Source organism: Hydra vulgaris, chromosome 07 (genome assembly GCF_038396675.1).
Source record: "Hydra vulgaris chromosome 07, alternate assembly HydraT2T_AEP".
NCBI lineage: Eukaryota > Metazoa > Cnidaria > Hydrozoa > Anthoathecata > Hydridae > Hydra > Hydra vulgaris.
The window spans coordinates 2790618-2808113 of NC_088926.1; the positions used below are offsets into that span (position 1 = coordinate 2790618).

The 17496-nt window shown below is 28.3% G+C and overlaps 1 protein-coding gene across 10 annotated transcripts in view; it reads right to left on the reverse strand.

Moving 5' to 3' along the window:
* Positions 1–1340: 1340 nt before the first annotated feature.
* The window catches only part of LOC136082232 (ABC transporter F family member 4-like), a 53270-nt gene continuing 37114 nt past the window's right edge, over positions 1341–17496 (reverse strand). For all 10 annotated transcript variants that reach the window (XM_065800800.1, XM_065800806.1, XM_065800807.1 and 7 more), the window contains 4 exons: positions 5016–5111; positions 4660–4761; positions 1688–1770; positions 1341–1549 (listed from right to left, as the gene is read on the reverse strand). In XM_065800800.1, the coding sequence (XP_065656872.1) occupies positions 1694–1770; positions 4660–4761; positions 5016–5111 (275 nt within the window). In that variant the 3' untranslated portion in view covers positions 1341–1549; positions 1688–1693. The remainder of the gene's footprint in view (positions 1550–1687; positions 1771–4659; positions 4762–5015; positions 5112–17496) is intronic.

Below are 17496 nucleotides of genomic sequence, written 5' to 3' on the forward strand. Positions count from 1 at the left end.
ATTCTATTTTAATTAAATGTTTTTAAATATTAAAGTTTTCACACTTTTCTTTTTTTCTATTTTTTCAATAAAGACATATTGTATTGCAATAATTTTCTGACCTTTATATGTATTTTTTAATTTTTTTAATTAAAAATCTAAACTATTGTTTTTCTCAAAATAAAAGTTTCTTGCACGCTGCGATAAATATCTTGTGATTGGATTGTCAGTTTGTATTGAAATTTTCAGGAGTTGTTTATTATATATATGTACACCTTACCAAAGTAATTCATGTTAGTTAACTCGTTCCAAAAAAAAGTTCTAGGTTCTAAGCTTTTTTGGGCCACAAACCGGTTTTCTTACAAAAGCTTAAATAATTTGTTAAATTATTTGATTTTGGCAGGGTGAGTGTAATCATCTAATATTAAAAAAATGTGAAAATTTTATGATCATACCATTCACAGGGTTTTTATCACAGCGCGTAGTCCATATTTCGGGTCTTGGACCCAAAATCTAGACCCCAAAAAAAAAATTAAAATTTTTCTTACTTTAAATATGAAATACTATATTTTGTATAAATATCCTAAAAAATGAATGCATTTTTAAAATTTTGATTTTATTTGTATATGACAAAATAAATCTATTTATCCACCTTAAAAGGCGGATGAATAGATTTATTTTGTTTTGGTGTATATAATTTGACATCTCCTTAATTTCAAACAGTGAGTGTATATAGTTTTTACTATACTTGGATATAAATATGCGATATACTTTATAATTTTTAAATCTTTAAAGGTTTATATTTGTCAAAAAGTCCAACATCCCATAGAACTTTATATGAAAGCAAAAGATTAGGTTTGACACGTAAAACTGAATCAGGTTTGTTAAAAAGTATTGAAATAATTATTTATTTCTTAGTTAATAATTTTTTGCGAATCAAAATCTTATGATTCGATAGATTTTCGATATTTTTTGTTTGCATTATATCTCTTAAAATTAGTTCATATTGCGCATAATAATTTCTCTAAATAGAATAAGTTATTTTTAACATTTTTGCATTGCATTAATTGACAATTACGCCGTTTGTGGGTGTCTCACAACAGTCAGTATATATCATTCAGTAAGTAGGTAACTCATTCTGGTATAATACAACTAATTAAAAAGAAAAATGCGGCCCGGGAGACCTTAACCTACCCTCAATCTTACTTCCACTTATTATGATCCCTAAATTAATCATTACAGGCTCTTTATTTGCAATTCGACTCCGTCTATGGACCACAATAAAGTATAATCATCTTAGAAATCAAGTATCACGTGATTTCACGTTATAGTGTCATCAAGAAAAAAAGCATTTCCAAAAATACACGACACAAAAAATATTTGTACAAAATAAACGTCTAATACATAAAACTTGAAATCGGGAATAGTAACAAAAAATATTTTTCAAAGTGCAAGCAAATTTTTAATACATTTCAAATATTATTCGCCGATCTTTGATTGGCTAAAAAATATAAATATTATTCAATAAATTCTTCGATTGGTTAGCAAGCTTCCTTAATTTGATCAATTCCTAGCAAACAATAAACAAATGTTACAACAATTCATAAAAAAGAAACAAACTTAGCTTCAATAATATTTAACTTAAAGTTAATTTAAAAAAAAAAAAGAAAAAAAAAAGAAAAGAAATCTAGCATAAAGTGAAAGTTACCTATTCCTAATTTTTTCGGAATTCTTTTATGTAATTGTCGATTTCTTTAATTAATCGATAGCCATCCGCAATTCTTTTTTGAACTTTTTGTTATAAAGAAAAAACACTTAACTTAAATTCCTATTATATTCATAAAAGCAAAAAAAAAAGAAAAGTTTTTTAACCCTTTTTCTAAGTGTTTGAAATTTTTATATTTTTATTTTTATATAGATAAGCGAATATATAAATGAATGTTGTTAATTCAAAATTATGTAAATTACACATTTCATTCATACAAGAAATTTGTAAGTGTAAACCTCATTAACTTAAATTTGCAGATTTTATATGTATTGTGTATGGTGTATCGTGCATTGTGTATCGTGTATGTAGTATATATAAATTAGGTAAACTTTTAAAACTTCTTTATTATTAAAGTCTATTTCTATTAGTCTCTTCTAAAAGTCTATTCATATTATTATTTGAAAGTCTATTTATATAAGTCTCTTCTCAAAGTCTATTAATATTAGTATTTAAAAGTCTATTAAAACATCTTCATTAATTAAAAGTCTTTAAGTTATCTAAGCGTTCAGTTGGCCCACATAGTGTAATAAAAATTATTTTTATCAAACAGAAATGTACAAAAAGTAGGGAACATGATGGCAAATTAAAACCACTTCAATTTGGTGCCAATTATTACAAATAATTATAGAAAACTAATAATGATAAAAAAAAAATGTATAATGAATACCACTATATGTACATATACGGTATGTACAGTAGGAATGTGACTTGTTGGTAAATTTTTAGCATCTCAAGTTTCCAATATAAAAAATAGATGAACTTTGGTTTGAAAGTAACTGAAAAGTCATTGGTTTTATTTAATTTTTGAAAAAAGTCACTCACCATGACCCTTGATTACACACTGTCTCCCATATATCAGTGAATTTTTTCTTCTCCAATATATCAATATATCAACCTGGGTCTCAAAAGAACTAATAATCTTTTCTACTAAAACTTTTAAAAAAAAATATTGCAAATTAATTTTTAGTTAAAAATTGTTATTTTTTGTATGTATAATTTAAGCATATAACTTTTATTAGAAACTATTATTTCTGAAACCTCTATGAAATTCTAGTTCTTTTGAGACCCAGGTTTTGAGACACAGGTTTTGAGACACAGGTTGATATACATTTGAATAAAAAAAATTCACTTGTATATGGGAGCCAGTGTGTAATTAAGGGTCATGGTGGGTAACCTTTTCAAAAAATTAAATAAAACCAATGACTTTTCAGTTACTTTCAAACCAAACTTCATGTGTTTTTAATATTGGAAACTGGAGGTATCAAAAAGTCTCATACCTAATGTTCAGATCATGTTAATTTCATAACTAATATGGTATACAGAGTATATTCTTTTACTCACAAAATCGTTTTATTTAACATAAAATTATGATAACACATGAAATCCAATTATGATAAATGAATAGAATTTTTCAACATTTATTGGTTGCAAAGGATTACGTTTTTCAAGTAAACTATACTTGCTTTCGAAAATATCCTTTTCCTATACACAGTTTCCAGGAAATGATAATTAAATCTTTGCAAATTCTGATAGGTTTGAATATTGTTTTGCATTTGTTGACCACGACTTTTGTTGTTGACACGAAGGGTCTGCTGTCCGATCAAGGCGAATAGTTTTGTTATTTTCATGTTTCATTTCTTTTCTTTAGAAGTGGAGATAATTCGATGCTGGTGCTACTAAACATATCACGACTCTTTTTCAGAGTTTATCTAAAATAATTCTTTGCTTTGCTCTTTGTATTTTAATTAGTTTTTTGGGTCAAAAAAATTGGCAACTAGATATTAATTAATTTTATTAACACTGAACTTACAGTACAGTTCAGCCTTAATAAAATTGAGGCTAAAACTGCGCTTCAATAAATATAATAAAAATAAATTTGATGTTCTATGTGCTATATCTTCCTTTCTCAGATATTTAAACAACATGATAACATGCAGAACTACCTCAGCAGGAAATATCCAAAATGTTTATGCAATCTCCTTGAACAAATTGAGAAGTTTTATACATTGTTCCATTAACTCTCATTAAGCAGGTGTAAAATTGTTTAAAAAGTCATGATCAGATTTGCGATATTAGTGCTACATAGTAAACAAACTACTAGTATATTATCTTCACTAAATATTTCATAATATTTCCAAATTTCATTTTGTAAGGCTTTTTGTAAACAAACAATGATATTTTTAGAACAAACACACTATAAATAACAAAATTTGTTGATTTAATAATCAACAAATAATATTTTATTTCCTAGTATCTTTCCCTAGTAAAGATACTAAGAAATGGTTATCTGAAGACTTGAAAAGTTATAAGTTGTATATAAAAGAAATGGTTATCTTAAGACTTAAAAATTTCTAGCTTGTATATAAAAGAAATGGTTAACTGAAGACTTGTACTGAAGTTGTAGGTTGTATATAAAAGAAAATCATGAAGATGGCTAAGAGTTATTATGTTTCTTTTGATGTAAAAAAAGGAAAAAAATTGGATTACCAACAGTTTTTAAAGCATGAAAAGAACAGATGCAAAAAAAGGATGCAACTTGTTGAATAAGGTCCAAGCAAGTATGAGTTTTGGTTTATCGTAATAGAGAGGATAGCTTGTTTGAGCATTGACCATAATAGTATTTGTAGAAAAGAGAAAGAAATGCAACCTTACAACAATGGGAGAGTGACTCAAGTTTGACAGATAAAGCAGGTCTAATAACATTACCGATGTGCTTTTAGATATTGTATGAGAATAAGAGAGTTTTTATTTATCAATAAAGAATGCCAACATTATTATCGCAACATTAAACCAACATTATTGCAAAAATTTTTTGCAGTAAATAAATGAGTTTTGTCCTCTAAAAAAGATTTTGAGTCCAAAAAATATTAAAAAAAAGGTAATATTAAGAAAAGAATGCAGATAAAAATTACCAGGTGTAGATTCTTCAGTTTCTTCTTCTTGTTCCTTTTTTTCAACCGCTACTAGTTGCGGTGGATCACCACTGCCATCATCAACATATAATTCATTTTTAACTGGTTTAACACAAAAAGCAAACGAGTTTTATATATTATAAAAGAATAATATGTAGTTAAAAGAATAAAAAATTTAGTAAAATCTAAATATACAGCAAAATCCATTTTAACCTATCAAAATATAATTATCCATTACAAAAATACTAGCTTAATAGATCAATAGAAAAAGATTATCAAAATGTAATTATAAACCACAAAACAATATTAAAAACAATGGCAATGTTATTAAAAAAAATAAAGCAGATAAAAATTACCAGGTGTAGATTCTTCAGTTTCTTCTTCTTGTTCTTTTTTTACAATTGCTATTTGTGGACCTGGACCGCCATCAGGACCATCTGATTCCTTTTTAACTGGTTGCAAAAGCAAAAAGCAAATGAAATTTATATATTATGAACGAAAAGTATTTAATAACAACATTATTAAAATTGACGCTAAATATATAGCAAATCCATTTTAAAATACCAAAATATAAATATCTATTACAAAAATATTAGTTTGGATAAATCAATGTGAGCAGTTCATCAAAATATAATTATAAACCACAAAACAATATTAAAATTAATGTCAATATAAATAAAAAATTGAAATGCATATAATTCTTTCCAGGTGTAGATTCTGTAGTTTCTTTTTTTTTTTTTTTAACTCATGGTTGTGGTGAATCACCACTGTTATCTATGCCATCTGATTTTATGCAAAAAGTAAATGAATTTTATACTAATATCATTAGGAAAGTTCTTAAAACTCCTTTATAAAAAAAAAAAAAAAAAAAATTTTAATTTCATTTTATTTAACGTTTAAAAAAATTTCCATTATTTTCTATACAAATTTGCATCCATTCAAGCCATTCCTCAAATGGAACAGCCAATAATCAGATGGAGCTAAGTCTGGTGAGTATGTTGACTGGCAAATTATTGCGATTCCAGCTTGGTTAAGATAGTTTGTGACGGTTTGAGTTACATGGAGTTGAGTGTTATCAAGGAGAAATTTAAAATTTTGAGTACCTGTTTAGGTCTTTTGCTTATTTATTTTGCATATAAGAGGTTTCAAACATTTTCTCATATAATATTGACTAGTAATGGTGTCTTTGTTTTCAACATAACCCAAATGAACAACACTAGTTGTTTTAAAGATGATGTAGAATATCTTTTTTAGCTCAATTCTGTCGCATCTTACAATAGTTCTTAAACTTTCCTTTTTCACTGACCCAACTAGAACCAGTAAACTATATCCAACTTGTTATCCAACTTGTCTCAAATATAACCACAACTCATCTCGTGTAATAATATCACAGTCTATTAGCAGTCTCTGAAAAGGATTAAATTTTCGATACATGCCTCTATTCTATTCTTGCGATTTTAATTGGTTAATTTGTGCGGTATCCAACATAATGTAAGTTTTTTTTTTAAAGTATTGTGAATGATTTTGTTGATTGTAAAACGATTAACCGATGTCAGGGCTTCAATTGTATTATGTGTTGCATGAGGACTTTCTTCAATAATAACTTCCACACATTCAATATTCTCAGTTGTATACATAGCTTATTTACGCAGTGTTATTTTAGTTTACGTGAGGAAAACAAAACGTAAACTTTTTCAGAAAGTTTTGTTTCTTTTCCATATTTGTTTTGATTTTTAAAATAATAAAAACAAGGAATTACAATAACTTAATAAAAGTTTTATTAAGATCTGTTTAAAATAACCATACATACTAAATTTAACTTATTTATTAAAACCTGTTTATTAAAACCTGTTTAAAATAACCATACAAAGTAAATTTAACTTATTTATTAAACGTAATTTTTTTAATCACTATATATTATTGCTGAAAGCTGCTGCTGTTACTCATTCGTGCGTGTTTGACACAGGGTTTTTTAAAGAAGATTAAGCTTGCTTGGCCTTTTAATATTTCTCTTTATATTTTCGATTATGCGATGAGGTATTCTTAAATCTTTATAATCTGTTAATATCTGCTTAATCAGTAATAAGATCTAAAACTTTTTAACTTTTAACAACTGTAGTAATGGAGCATAACAACCTTATGTTATTTTTTAATTTGTATAGTAACTATTAAAGTCAGGTAATATATTTAATTCATTCATTTTCATAAAAATACGATTTAAAACACAATTTCAAACACGATTTAAAACACGAGTCCTTTATTAATTGTATTTAAAATATATTACTCTGTAATTTTAATTTTTAAAAACTAGAAGGCAATGCTCTTTTCAATGGTCAAAGGGTCAAACTCTTGATAAAGTTGGTGATCTCTAAAACCTTTGCATCTCACACGATCAACTCTATGTTGCATGTTCAAGAAAAAGATTGTTTATTACCTTATTTTAAAGAAATTAAAGAAAATCTGTTTGCTTTTATAATATAAAAAACCACGTTTGTTTGATTGTTTGTTTTTTAAAATTGTTTAAAATTTATTATGAGGTATGTCATTAAACAAATATTACAAAAATAAGGTTGTATTTGTATATGTTTATAATTTATATATTTTTCTTAATTTTTTTATTTAATTATATTTATGTGTTATTTATTATATGTTTATATGTGTTAAAGTTATATGGGTTTTTATTTCGTGAGTGTGCAAATATCTTTTATATATCAAGTATTTCTATGTTTGTGATGTGTTATAATGTTATGTGTTTATAGTTGGTAAGTGGTTATTATGTTTACACAGTTTCAAATTGTTGTGACTTGGCTTAGTTTACAGCAAGAGTGTTTGCTTTCTAGCCAAGTGGTGTACTTTGCTACAATGTGACTTGGCTTTGTTGAAAGCAAGAATGTTGTCCATGCCAGTAAAGTGGTGTACTGCCATGATGAAACACATAAATTAAATCTGTTTTTAGTGTAATCATAAAATGTGTTGAAAAAATATTGTTGAAAGAATGTGTTTAAAAGAAATGCTGAAAAGATATATAGCTTTTTACTATCTATCATTATTTAAATATTTATAATTTTAAGTAAATTTTATTGAAAAGATATATACTTCATTCAATATTTATATACTGTTACTTTTTAAGTAAATTTTGTTGAAAAGATATATACTTTGTACCTTTTTGTTAACAATTTGCATTTTGTCAATTTAAAAAAAATTAGTTTCAAAGATATATACTGTTCTTTTTTGTTAACAATTTATGCTTTTGATGATAAATAAATTTTGATGAAAATTGGGCATAGCTCATCCCCATTTAAACATTTAAGAGTTTCTATTTTCCTTCATTAAATATTTTTAACTTAAATTGATTATTAGTCTATAAGAGTATAAATCTATAAGAGCCAGAAAACGGTTACCTATTTTTGTTTGGACATTTACACTGTTTGGAGGGTTGTACCAAATTATATTTTGTTTGCGATGTTTTTTATGTGCTTGGATTTGTTGTGGTTGGTAGATAAGCTTTGGGTTATGTCCTGATTTTTTAAGAGCTTCTTCATATTGTGGAGTAGAATTCATGAAAGTAGTTTTGTTTAACGACATGAAAGATAATCTTTGTTCAATATTGTGAGGGATTGCTTTAATTATGCTCGAAGGGTGGTTAGAGTTAGTGCGGATATACCTTAGTTGGTTGTCAGGTTTGCAGTAAGGTTGGAATGAGTTGTTATCTAGATTTAACGTAACATCAAGATAGTTTACAATTTTTATATTAGCTTGGATGGTGATGAGTAGATTGTTACTTTTAAAGATACTTGTTATATGTTTTTTAATTTTGTCCATTTGCTGACCGTTTTTGTTTTTAAATACGGCAAGGCCGTCATCACGATATAATCCGAAATCTTCCTTATTATAATGCTGTGAAATTTGAAATAGTAAAAAAATTCCCACTAGCTCACACACTTTAGCACCATCAAATGCCCCCATTGTGACATTGAACAATCCTCCTCTTTTTTTGATCCACGCCGTCTCGTTATTGAAAATTAGTGATTTTCTTGCATGCTTTATTAATGCTTTATCTTTGCTTTTTATAATGACATGATGTTCAGCAAAAATCAAAGCATTGTTTAAAGTGTTTTGGTTTATTGACGGATTAAAATCGTTTACATCAAAAACTAGAAACTTGTGTAAATGTTTTTTGTCGATTACTTTTAACGTTACTTTTAAATATTTTACTAAATTTGACGCTGATTTAAAAAAGTTGCAATATTGTTATTATTTCGAAAAATAAATTCAAATAAGAAACAAACAAATAAAAAAAGATTACTTTTAACACAATTACTTTTTTTTTGCTGATTACTTTTAACATAAGTTCGATTCCCATTAAACCTCTGGTAGTATCCAGGTCAACTTATATTAGCGTGGGCTTTATTTCAATAAAAAATTATTTTTTAAAATTTATTATAATTTTAATTATTATTCGAAATATATATTCTTTCAACTTTTTTATTTCAGAATTCAATTAGTAAATGATTAAGATTTAAAAATTTTAATTTGTAAAAAACAAAGAGTTAAAACATATAACAAGTATCTTTAAAAGTAACGATCTACTCATCACCATCCAAGCTAATATAAAAATTGTAAACTATCTTGATGTTACGTTAAATCTAGATAACAACTCATTCCAACCTTACTGCAAACCTGACAACCAACTAAGGTATATCCACACTAACTCTAACCACCCTTCGAGCATAATTAAAGCAATCCCTCGCAATATTGAACAAAGATTATCTTTCATGTCGTTAAACAAAACTACTTTCATGAATTCTACTCCACAATATGAAGAAGCTCTTTAAAAATCAGGACATAACCCAAAGCTTATCTACCAACCATAACAAATCCAAGCACAAAAAAAACATCGCAATCAAAATATAATTTGGTACAACCCTCCATACAGTGTAAATGTCCAAACAAAAATAGGTAACCGTTTTCTGGCTCTTATAGATTTTCATTTTCCACCAGGCCACAAGCTTCATAAAATATTTAATCGAAATTCTTTCAAGATTAGTTACAGCTGCATGCCTAACCTGAAATCAATAGTCAACTCACAGAATCATAAAATATTGCACAACAACAAGCAAATAGAAACCAAGCAATGTAACTGTGTAAATAAATCAATTTGTCCATCAAACAAACAGTGTTTGTTCAACAATATTGTTTACCAAGCTACAATTAATAATGAAGGTAACAAAAAAGTATATTTTGATATTAGTCACACATCATTTAAATTAAGATACGCTAATCATCTAAAATCCTTTGCTTCAGTTAAATACAGAAACGACACTGAATGTTCAAAGGAAGTATGGAGCTTGAAAGATCAAGACATAAAACCTATCTTAACGTGGAGAATAATTAAACGTTGCAGACCCTATAATCTTACAACAAAAATATGCCACCTATGTCTCTATCTTTGGTTCACCAGCAGACTTATGTGAAAATGTCTTGCCAACATACAAACATGTCATGCTGAGTTATCTTTTCTCAATGCAGAAAATGAGAGTGGAAAGTGGTGTTAAACAACCTCTTTTAAAAGAAATATCTGAAAATTTGGCGCACAAAATAGAAAATTTGTGGGGGAAAGCGTCCATACCAACTGTGTCTCATAAACACATTGTTAAAATGATTCTTAATTACAATCAAAAGTATAGAACTATTATAAAGTCCATTAACAAAACGAAACATACAGACAAATTGAACTCCAAAATAATAACATTTCAAAAGCATGCAGAAAATACTTTATTTGACATTGCAGCATGCAATGTCAAATAAAGTATTTGACATAAAAAGAAGCAAGAAAAAACAGAGTAAACAGCCCCTTACTGTCTAACCCATCAACACAGTCTTATGCTATTACAGATATTGAAGCTCAAATATTAACAACCTGCATTCAGAATTCAAGTTTTTATTCTATATTTTAAGATTCAGTGATTTGGAATACTGACTCAGAATCAGATGCTGATCATTTAGACACAGTTGAAGGCCGCGAAAACGGAACAGAAAAGATAAAACTGAACAAATGAGCTCACCGTTATTATCCTTAGCACAAGCCTGCAATAGAGTAGGTGTTTCAAGCAGAGGTACTGCATTTATAGCACATGCTGAGCTGGAAGACATGAACATAATTTCAAAAGGACACCAAGCTAAAGTAATTGATAAAAATAAGATTCAAAGAAAATGAAAGAAAAACAGACTTAAAATGCAACATTTAGACCATGAAAATATTCAAATGTTAGAATGTTTGTATTTTGATGGAAGAAAAAATATAACATAAGTTATTGATACAAACAAGGAGAAAAATATACAAAAAACTATCAAAGAAGAACATGTAGTTTTAGTACAAGAACCAGGATCAAAGTATCTAGGGCATAATAATATTTTTAACTCAAAACAAAATTGATACATTTAAATTAGTTGCCATGGGTTGTGACGGAACAGTCAATACCAGATTTCTTAATGGTGTTATTGCTTTGTTCAAATTAGAACTAAAAAGACCTGTCCACTGGTTTATCTGTCAAATACATGCTAATAAACTAAGATGGACCTATATCAGGACCTAACAGATGGTCTGGACCAATCGGAAGAGAAATTAAATTGTGTGGTACCTTGCCAATAGTCAACTACACTCCTTTCCTATCGTTGTCACATTGTCAAAAATAGACAAAAAATCTCTTAGTTCTGATCAAAAATATTTACTTGATATTTGCAAAACAATATCTACAGGTTATTGGTTAAACACTTTGGCTAATCAAAATCCTGGAAAACTTAACCATGCCAGGTGGGTGACCACAACAAACAGAATATTGAGGTATTATGTCAAAAGTAGCGAACCGTCACACAGGTTGAGAGAAATAGTTGAGTTTGTTATTAAATTTTACTGCCAAATGTGGTTCAATATAAGATAAAATCCCTCATGCACATAAGGTGCTAGACATTTATGGCTAACCCTCAACTTATCCAGGTATGCCAGTAGTGAAATAAAAAGTATATAAAAAAATATAAAAACATGCTTCTTGCTATGATATCGGAAACTCGCCCGAATGTGAGGAAATTGGCATTACAACAAATAATAAAAGCAAGATTGATGAAAACAAACAAAGTTCGAAAGTTCTCTACACCAGAAATCAATTTTGAAGCAAAAGACTATATAAACCTAATTGATTGGAAAAATGTGAACTAAATGAATTTTTGATTACCACTCACATTTCAGATGAAAATCTATTTGAAATTAGTTTAGAGTTATTTATAATTTTTTTAGAGCTATAGGTTTAAATATATTTTTTTTAAATTTCTCTTTGGTTAAGATTTCTTTCTTTCTATTTAGTTTCGCGTGTTCATAATTTTTTTTTGTCCATTTTATTCAGCGCTTTTTTAATAATCTAAAGAGTCATCTTCAAGCTTTAAAAAAAAAACAATTACATGCGTGGTCAAGATTGGAGTGCGATCGCACGCCTTTCCTGTCCACGACTGTATTATGCGTATTGCCTTATTTTCGTTAGGTTGAATTTCTAAAATGGTATTAAGTATTTACATTTAAATATTTTTAAATATTTTTGACATAAAAACTGCTATCACAGCTTAGGAGGGAGAGGGGCTCAGGTATATGTGATTGTTTATGACAGAAGGGAAGGGGTTAAAAATTGACAAATATATAAAAATACAAAAATATAGGGTGACATGCTTTATGGATGACCCCCCTTAATTGCATTTACAAATGATTTATTTTACTAAAACAAAAATAAAAAAGGTTCTAACTAATTTTTTTTATATTGGGAGAATAAACAATAAATCTTTTTTTTTTTAATGTTTAAACAAATATATTTATACAACTCTAATTTTTATTTATTTATGTTTATTTATGTCAACCAAAATAAGAATACAGAAACAAATAAAAAACAATAATATAAATAACTTTAATTAACATCAAAAAAAAATTAAAGATTTTTTTTCTAAATTCTCCTAATATAAAAGTTTCAGTTATAACTTGTCAAACCAATTCGGCGAAATAAGGATTACTTAATGATATAATTCCTTTTGTTAACGAAAAAGTGCCAGAACTTCAGTAAATGCATGTAGTTTTAACTTACATCACACATATTTAAAATAAAAATATGCTTTAACTAAGCATTGTTATTCAAAACTTTAAATGTAAAATTGAATATTCTTTTGCATGTATTATTAAAAAACTTTAATTTTTAAACTAAATTTTGGAAAAAACAAAACTTTATCATGTTTTTGTTAACTTACGTTACATGAAAATTGCAAAAGTTCTTTCATTATTTTGTAGAAATATATAATTCTATTATATAATATATAAATTCTAATCATCAAAATAATATAAAAACTGTTTTTCACATTTTTCATTTGATGTTAAATAGAATGTTAAAAATGTTCCATGTTTTTTAAATAGATTGATGTTCCATGTTTTTTAAATAGATTGAAGGAAAATGTAAATAAATTTTATATCTTATGAAAGCATACATTATTTACTTTTTCAAAAACATTAATTACTTTTTTGCTACGTAATAACATTCAACGTGACAAGCCATTTTTTTTTTTTTCCTGAATACGTAAGAAACATAATTATTATTATTTTTTTGAATTTTTATTCAAAATTTTTTTCTTTTTTTTGTTTTGTTTGAAAATTTTTATAAACTTCTCTATTTTTCTATAACATTTTTCATTTTTTTTTCTTTTCTTTTTTCTCAATTTAATTTTTAGTCTATATATATATACTTTTTTGTTTCTTTATAAAATTTATATAACATAATAAATATTTTTTTTTTCTTTGAGGTTTATTAAATTGTAAATTTTATTTTACTATTATTGTTATTATTATTCCTGTTATTATTTTCATATTTTATATTAATAATATTTATTCATTATTAATTTCATAAAATCGACACGACGCCATAACAATATTCATGATTAAGCAAGGTAAACTTAGCTGTTCGGAACTATCTGATATTATACGTGATCAAAATGAAACTATTCAAAGACTTACAAAAAGAATTTAATTATTAGAATCAAAAAAAGAAACCGAAAACAGTTCAGCTACATTTTGGTCAAATCTTTATAACAAAAATAAACCTGCAGAAAAAGCTATTGTTGTAAACTCAATTATCAAAACTATATTATCTGAACAGGAAGAGAAAAAAAAGCGTGAAAAGAACAATATCGTTTTTGGAATTCCAGAATCAAATAATTTAAATGAACTTGAAAAAAACAACGACGATAAAAAAATAATTGACAAGATATTTGAGGAAATTGGTAAAGGCAATGAAAAACCTATTGAAATAATAAGATTAAAAAACAAAAAAGACCCAAAAACTCCTCCGCTAATTGCAGTACTTTCTGAAAACAGCGAACGTAATAAAGTTTTACTTGCCGCTAGGGAATTACGCAAAAACATAAAATATACAAACATCTTCATTAATCCAGATTTGACACTTGTCAAAAGGCAAATCGATTCTTAACTTAGAAAAGAAAGAAATAAAAAAAGCTAAATACTTCTAAAAAATGAACCAAACTTACCCTTGCGATGGTGCATTAGGCGCAACGAAGTCATCAAACTTAATTTTAGTAAACAAAAAATATAAAAAAAATATAAAAAATTGGATTAATTTTCAAACCATTGAAAAAGTTACTGAAACTAAATCCGTCAAAGCTATATACACAAACATCGACTCCCTATTAAATAAACGCCATGAGCTCAAACAAATTGTAAACAATCTGAAACCCGAAATTATTTTTTTAACAGAAACTCTGTCTAAAAATAAAAAAATTGAAGTTAATGATCTCGAGTTTGCTATTGAAAATTACTCACTACATACAAATCACAACAATAGTTCTTGCCGAAGAGGTTTAGCAATATTTATACATAGCAAACTAAAGTCATCCCTAATAAACCTAGATAAATTTCCATCTGAATTGCTCAGTTGTGAAATTGCAACGAAAACTTCTAAGTTATTGTTAAGCCTATATTACAGATCACCAAATAGTAACAATGAAAACACTAACTGCATAAATCAACACATTGCCAAACTTTCAAACAAATATCCAAACATTCTTATTATTGGAGATAATAACTACCCAGATATCAGCTGGCAAAATCCAAAACAACCTATTACAAATGCCTCTAAATCAATTAAATTTACTGAAAATATTCGCAATTCTTTTTTAACTCAACATATTTCAAAAGCAACACACATCAGACAAAATCAAAATCTTTCTATAATTGACCTCTTATTTACTTCTGATGAAAACATGATTTCCTTTTTAATTCATCTAGCACCCATTGGCAAAAGTTATCATTAACTACTCTACTTTACTGTGTCAATTGAATCTATTTAAATATCATGCCATACCATACAAAACATTTATACACTAAAGGGAACAATGACAAAATTAATAAAGACCTTGCAAATATTAAATTCTGTCCAACATCCAACTCAGCTAAACTATGGAGTATCTATTTCAATAAACTTAAAACTAGTACCAACAATAATATACCAAAATCTAACTTTAATAATATAAAACGCTCAAAATGGATTGACTTTCAAATAATAAATGAACTTAAATTTAAACGAGAGAAATATTATCAATATATATTGAACAGAAATGAAGAAACATAATGAGTACCGCATTTCACAAAACAAAACAAAAGCAGCATGCAGAAAAGCAATTATTGAATTTGGAAAAAAACTGGCGAGAGACATAGACCAAAACCCAAATGCAATTTACTCATATGTCAAATCAAAAACAAAGAAGCATTCCCTGACATCCAATACAATAATATTGTTTTATTACATAAAATCGTATATGAATACAAAGTTATAATTCCCATGACAATTATAAAACAACAAAAGTCATTAAAAACCATAAATGAATGTGTGACTTTCATCACGTTTATCTACATGACCACGTATACGTAATAATTTTAATTCACCAACTTTAATAGAACATGCCCTCTTGGTGAATTAACTCATAAGTCTAATCGTTGTGGGGCTCTTATTATTCGTCCGGAGCGCATTATCGTTTGCTCGTTGCAATCATTTCGAACTTCAACGGAATTGTCATTATATCTTTCTTTACCGTTACCAACCTCATCTTTTGGTAAATCAAGACCATCGTTAAATGATTCTTTTTTATTATGAGAGTCCGGAATACAGCGACGCAAGTGTGAGATATGTTGTGGGAATACCCTATTTGCGGTTTCGACGTCAAACGACCAGGCATTTTGCTTCCGTACGATATCAGGTATCCAAGATCAATCACATTTTGTCTCTTGAGCTGGTTTTACCCAAACATTGTCATCTTCCTTAAATATGTTGTCTGCTTCATATTTTTTGACTTTCTTACGTGTATCAACACCTGGAATAAACAACGTTGGTTTTTGCTTAAATTGCTGCGATGGACTTTTACTACAATTTGATGAAATCGTCTCATTGTACAGTAATACTGCCAGAGAGATTGAGCAACGTGAGCGGGCAACTGTTCTTTTAATTGTTCTGTGTATGCGTTCAACTATACCATTGCCTAAAGCTAGATGAGCTGCTCGATATTCTAAATCAACGTCCCATTTGTCAGCAAACCTTGTTAGCGTGTGTGAACAAAATTCATTGTCCATTAGAAGGCAAACTGGCGGTCCTAATAAGGAAAATATTTCTTCCAGCTTTCCAATAATTTCAGCCACTGTTTTGGTTACCAGTTTGCACCACACTGTATACCGTGATGGGCCGCAGTCGATCATTGATAAGTATAGTTCTGCACCTACATGCGTCACATCGAGAGCAACCCGATTCCAATTCTGCTTTATACTCAGCTGACCATGCTTCCATTTTACGGAATAAGGATCAATGGAGTTGCACTGGTTACAACTTGCAATTACTGCTGAAACCTCCTTACGTGATACATTCTGGTTGTGTCGTAAACAAAGTTGCAATGTTCGATCGACACCAAAATGACCAGTCGAGTGAACTTTCCATATGTCTTTCTGTTGGATTATTCCGGTTGCACACACTGTTCTGCACCATTTTTGAGGGATTCGTGAAAGTCGATCAGCCAGACTTAGTTCAGATGGAATCCATTGTACAATAATCTTAGTATTTTTTGCTATTTCCTTTATCGTATTCAGCCGTCTTTGTACTAACAGTTGAGAAATTCCCCAAGTCTTTACGCGATAATTTTCTTTTAAAACTGCGTTTAACCATCCCACGGTGCTCTTGCTATCGCTGTATACTGTGAGTTCTTTTATATCCCATTTATTGGCTAAATTTAGCCCTCGAAGTATCGAATCTAGTTCACTTATATTAATATGGTGTGTATCACTCGTTGTTCGTAGCCATGCTGCATCTTCAATAACGATTCCTCTAATTAGAAGAACTACACCCAGTCCTATGGACGATGCATCACAGTAAAGCTCAGCTTTTCCATTCACTGGTACCAGCCATTTCCCACCAACCGAGTCCTCTTTTTCCAAATGGTGTAGCAACTCATTCATTTTTTCTTTGCAATCTTCAGAAACATACTCATTCCATGGAAAATTTTCGGCTAATCGTTTGACGTATGAAGCTTGTAAACGCAAACTTCCTGCCACCGGGTAATGTCCAATAAGTTTACCTAAATTGCTAAAAAGCTGTGATCGTGTGACTGCATTTGAAGATTCAATTTTTACTACATTGTCCTGCTTCCATATCAATTCCCCATTTTTATTTTGTTCGACTCTCAATCCTAAAACATGTCCTTTTTCTAGCTCTTCTGGAGGTTTACACTGCAACCCAAATTTCTCAAGATGCTAGT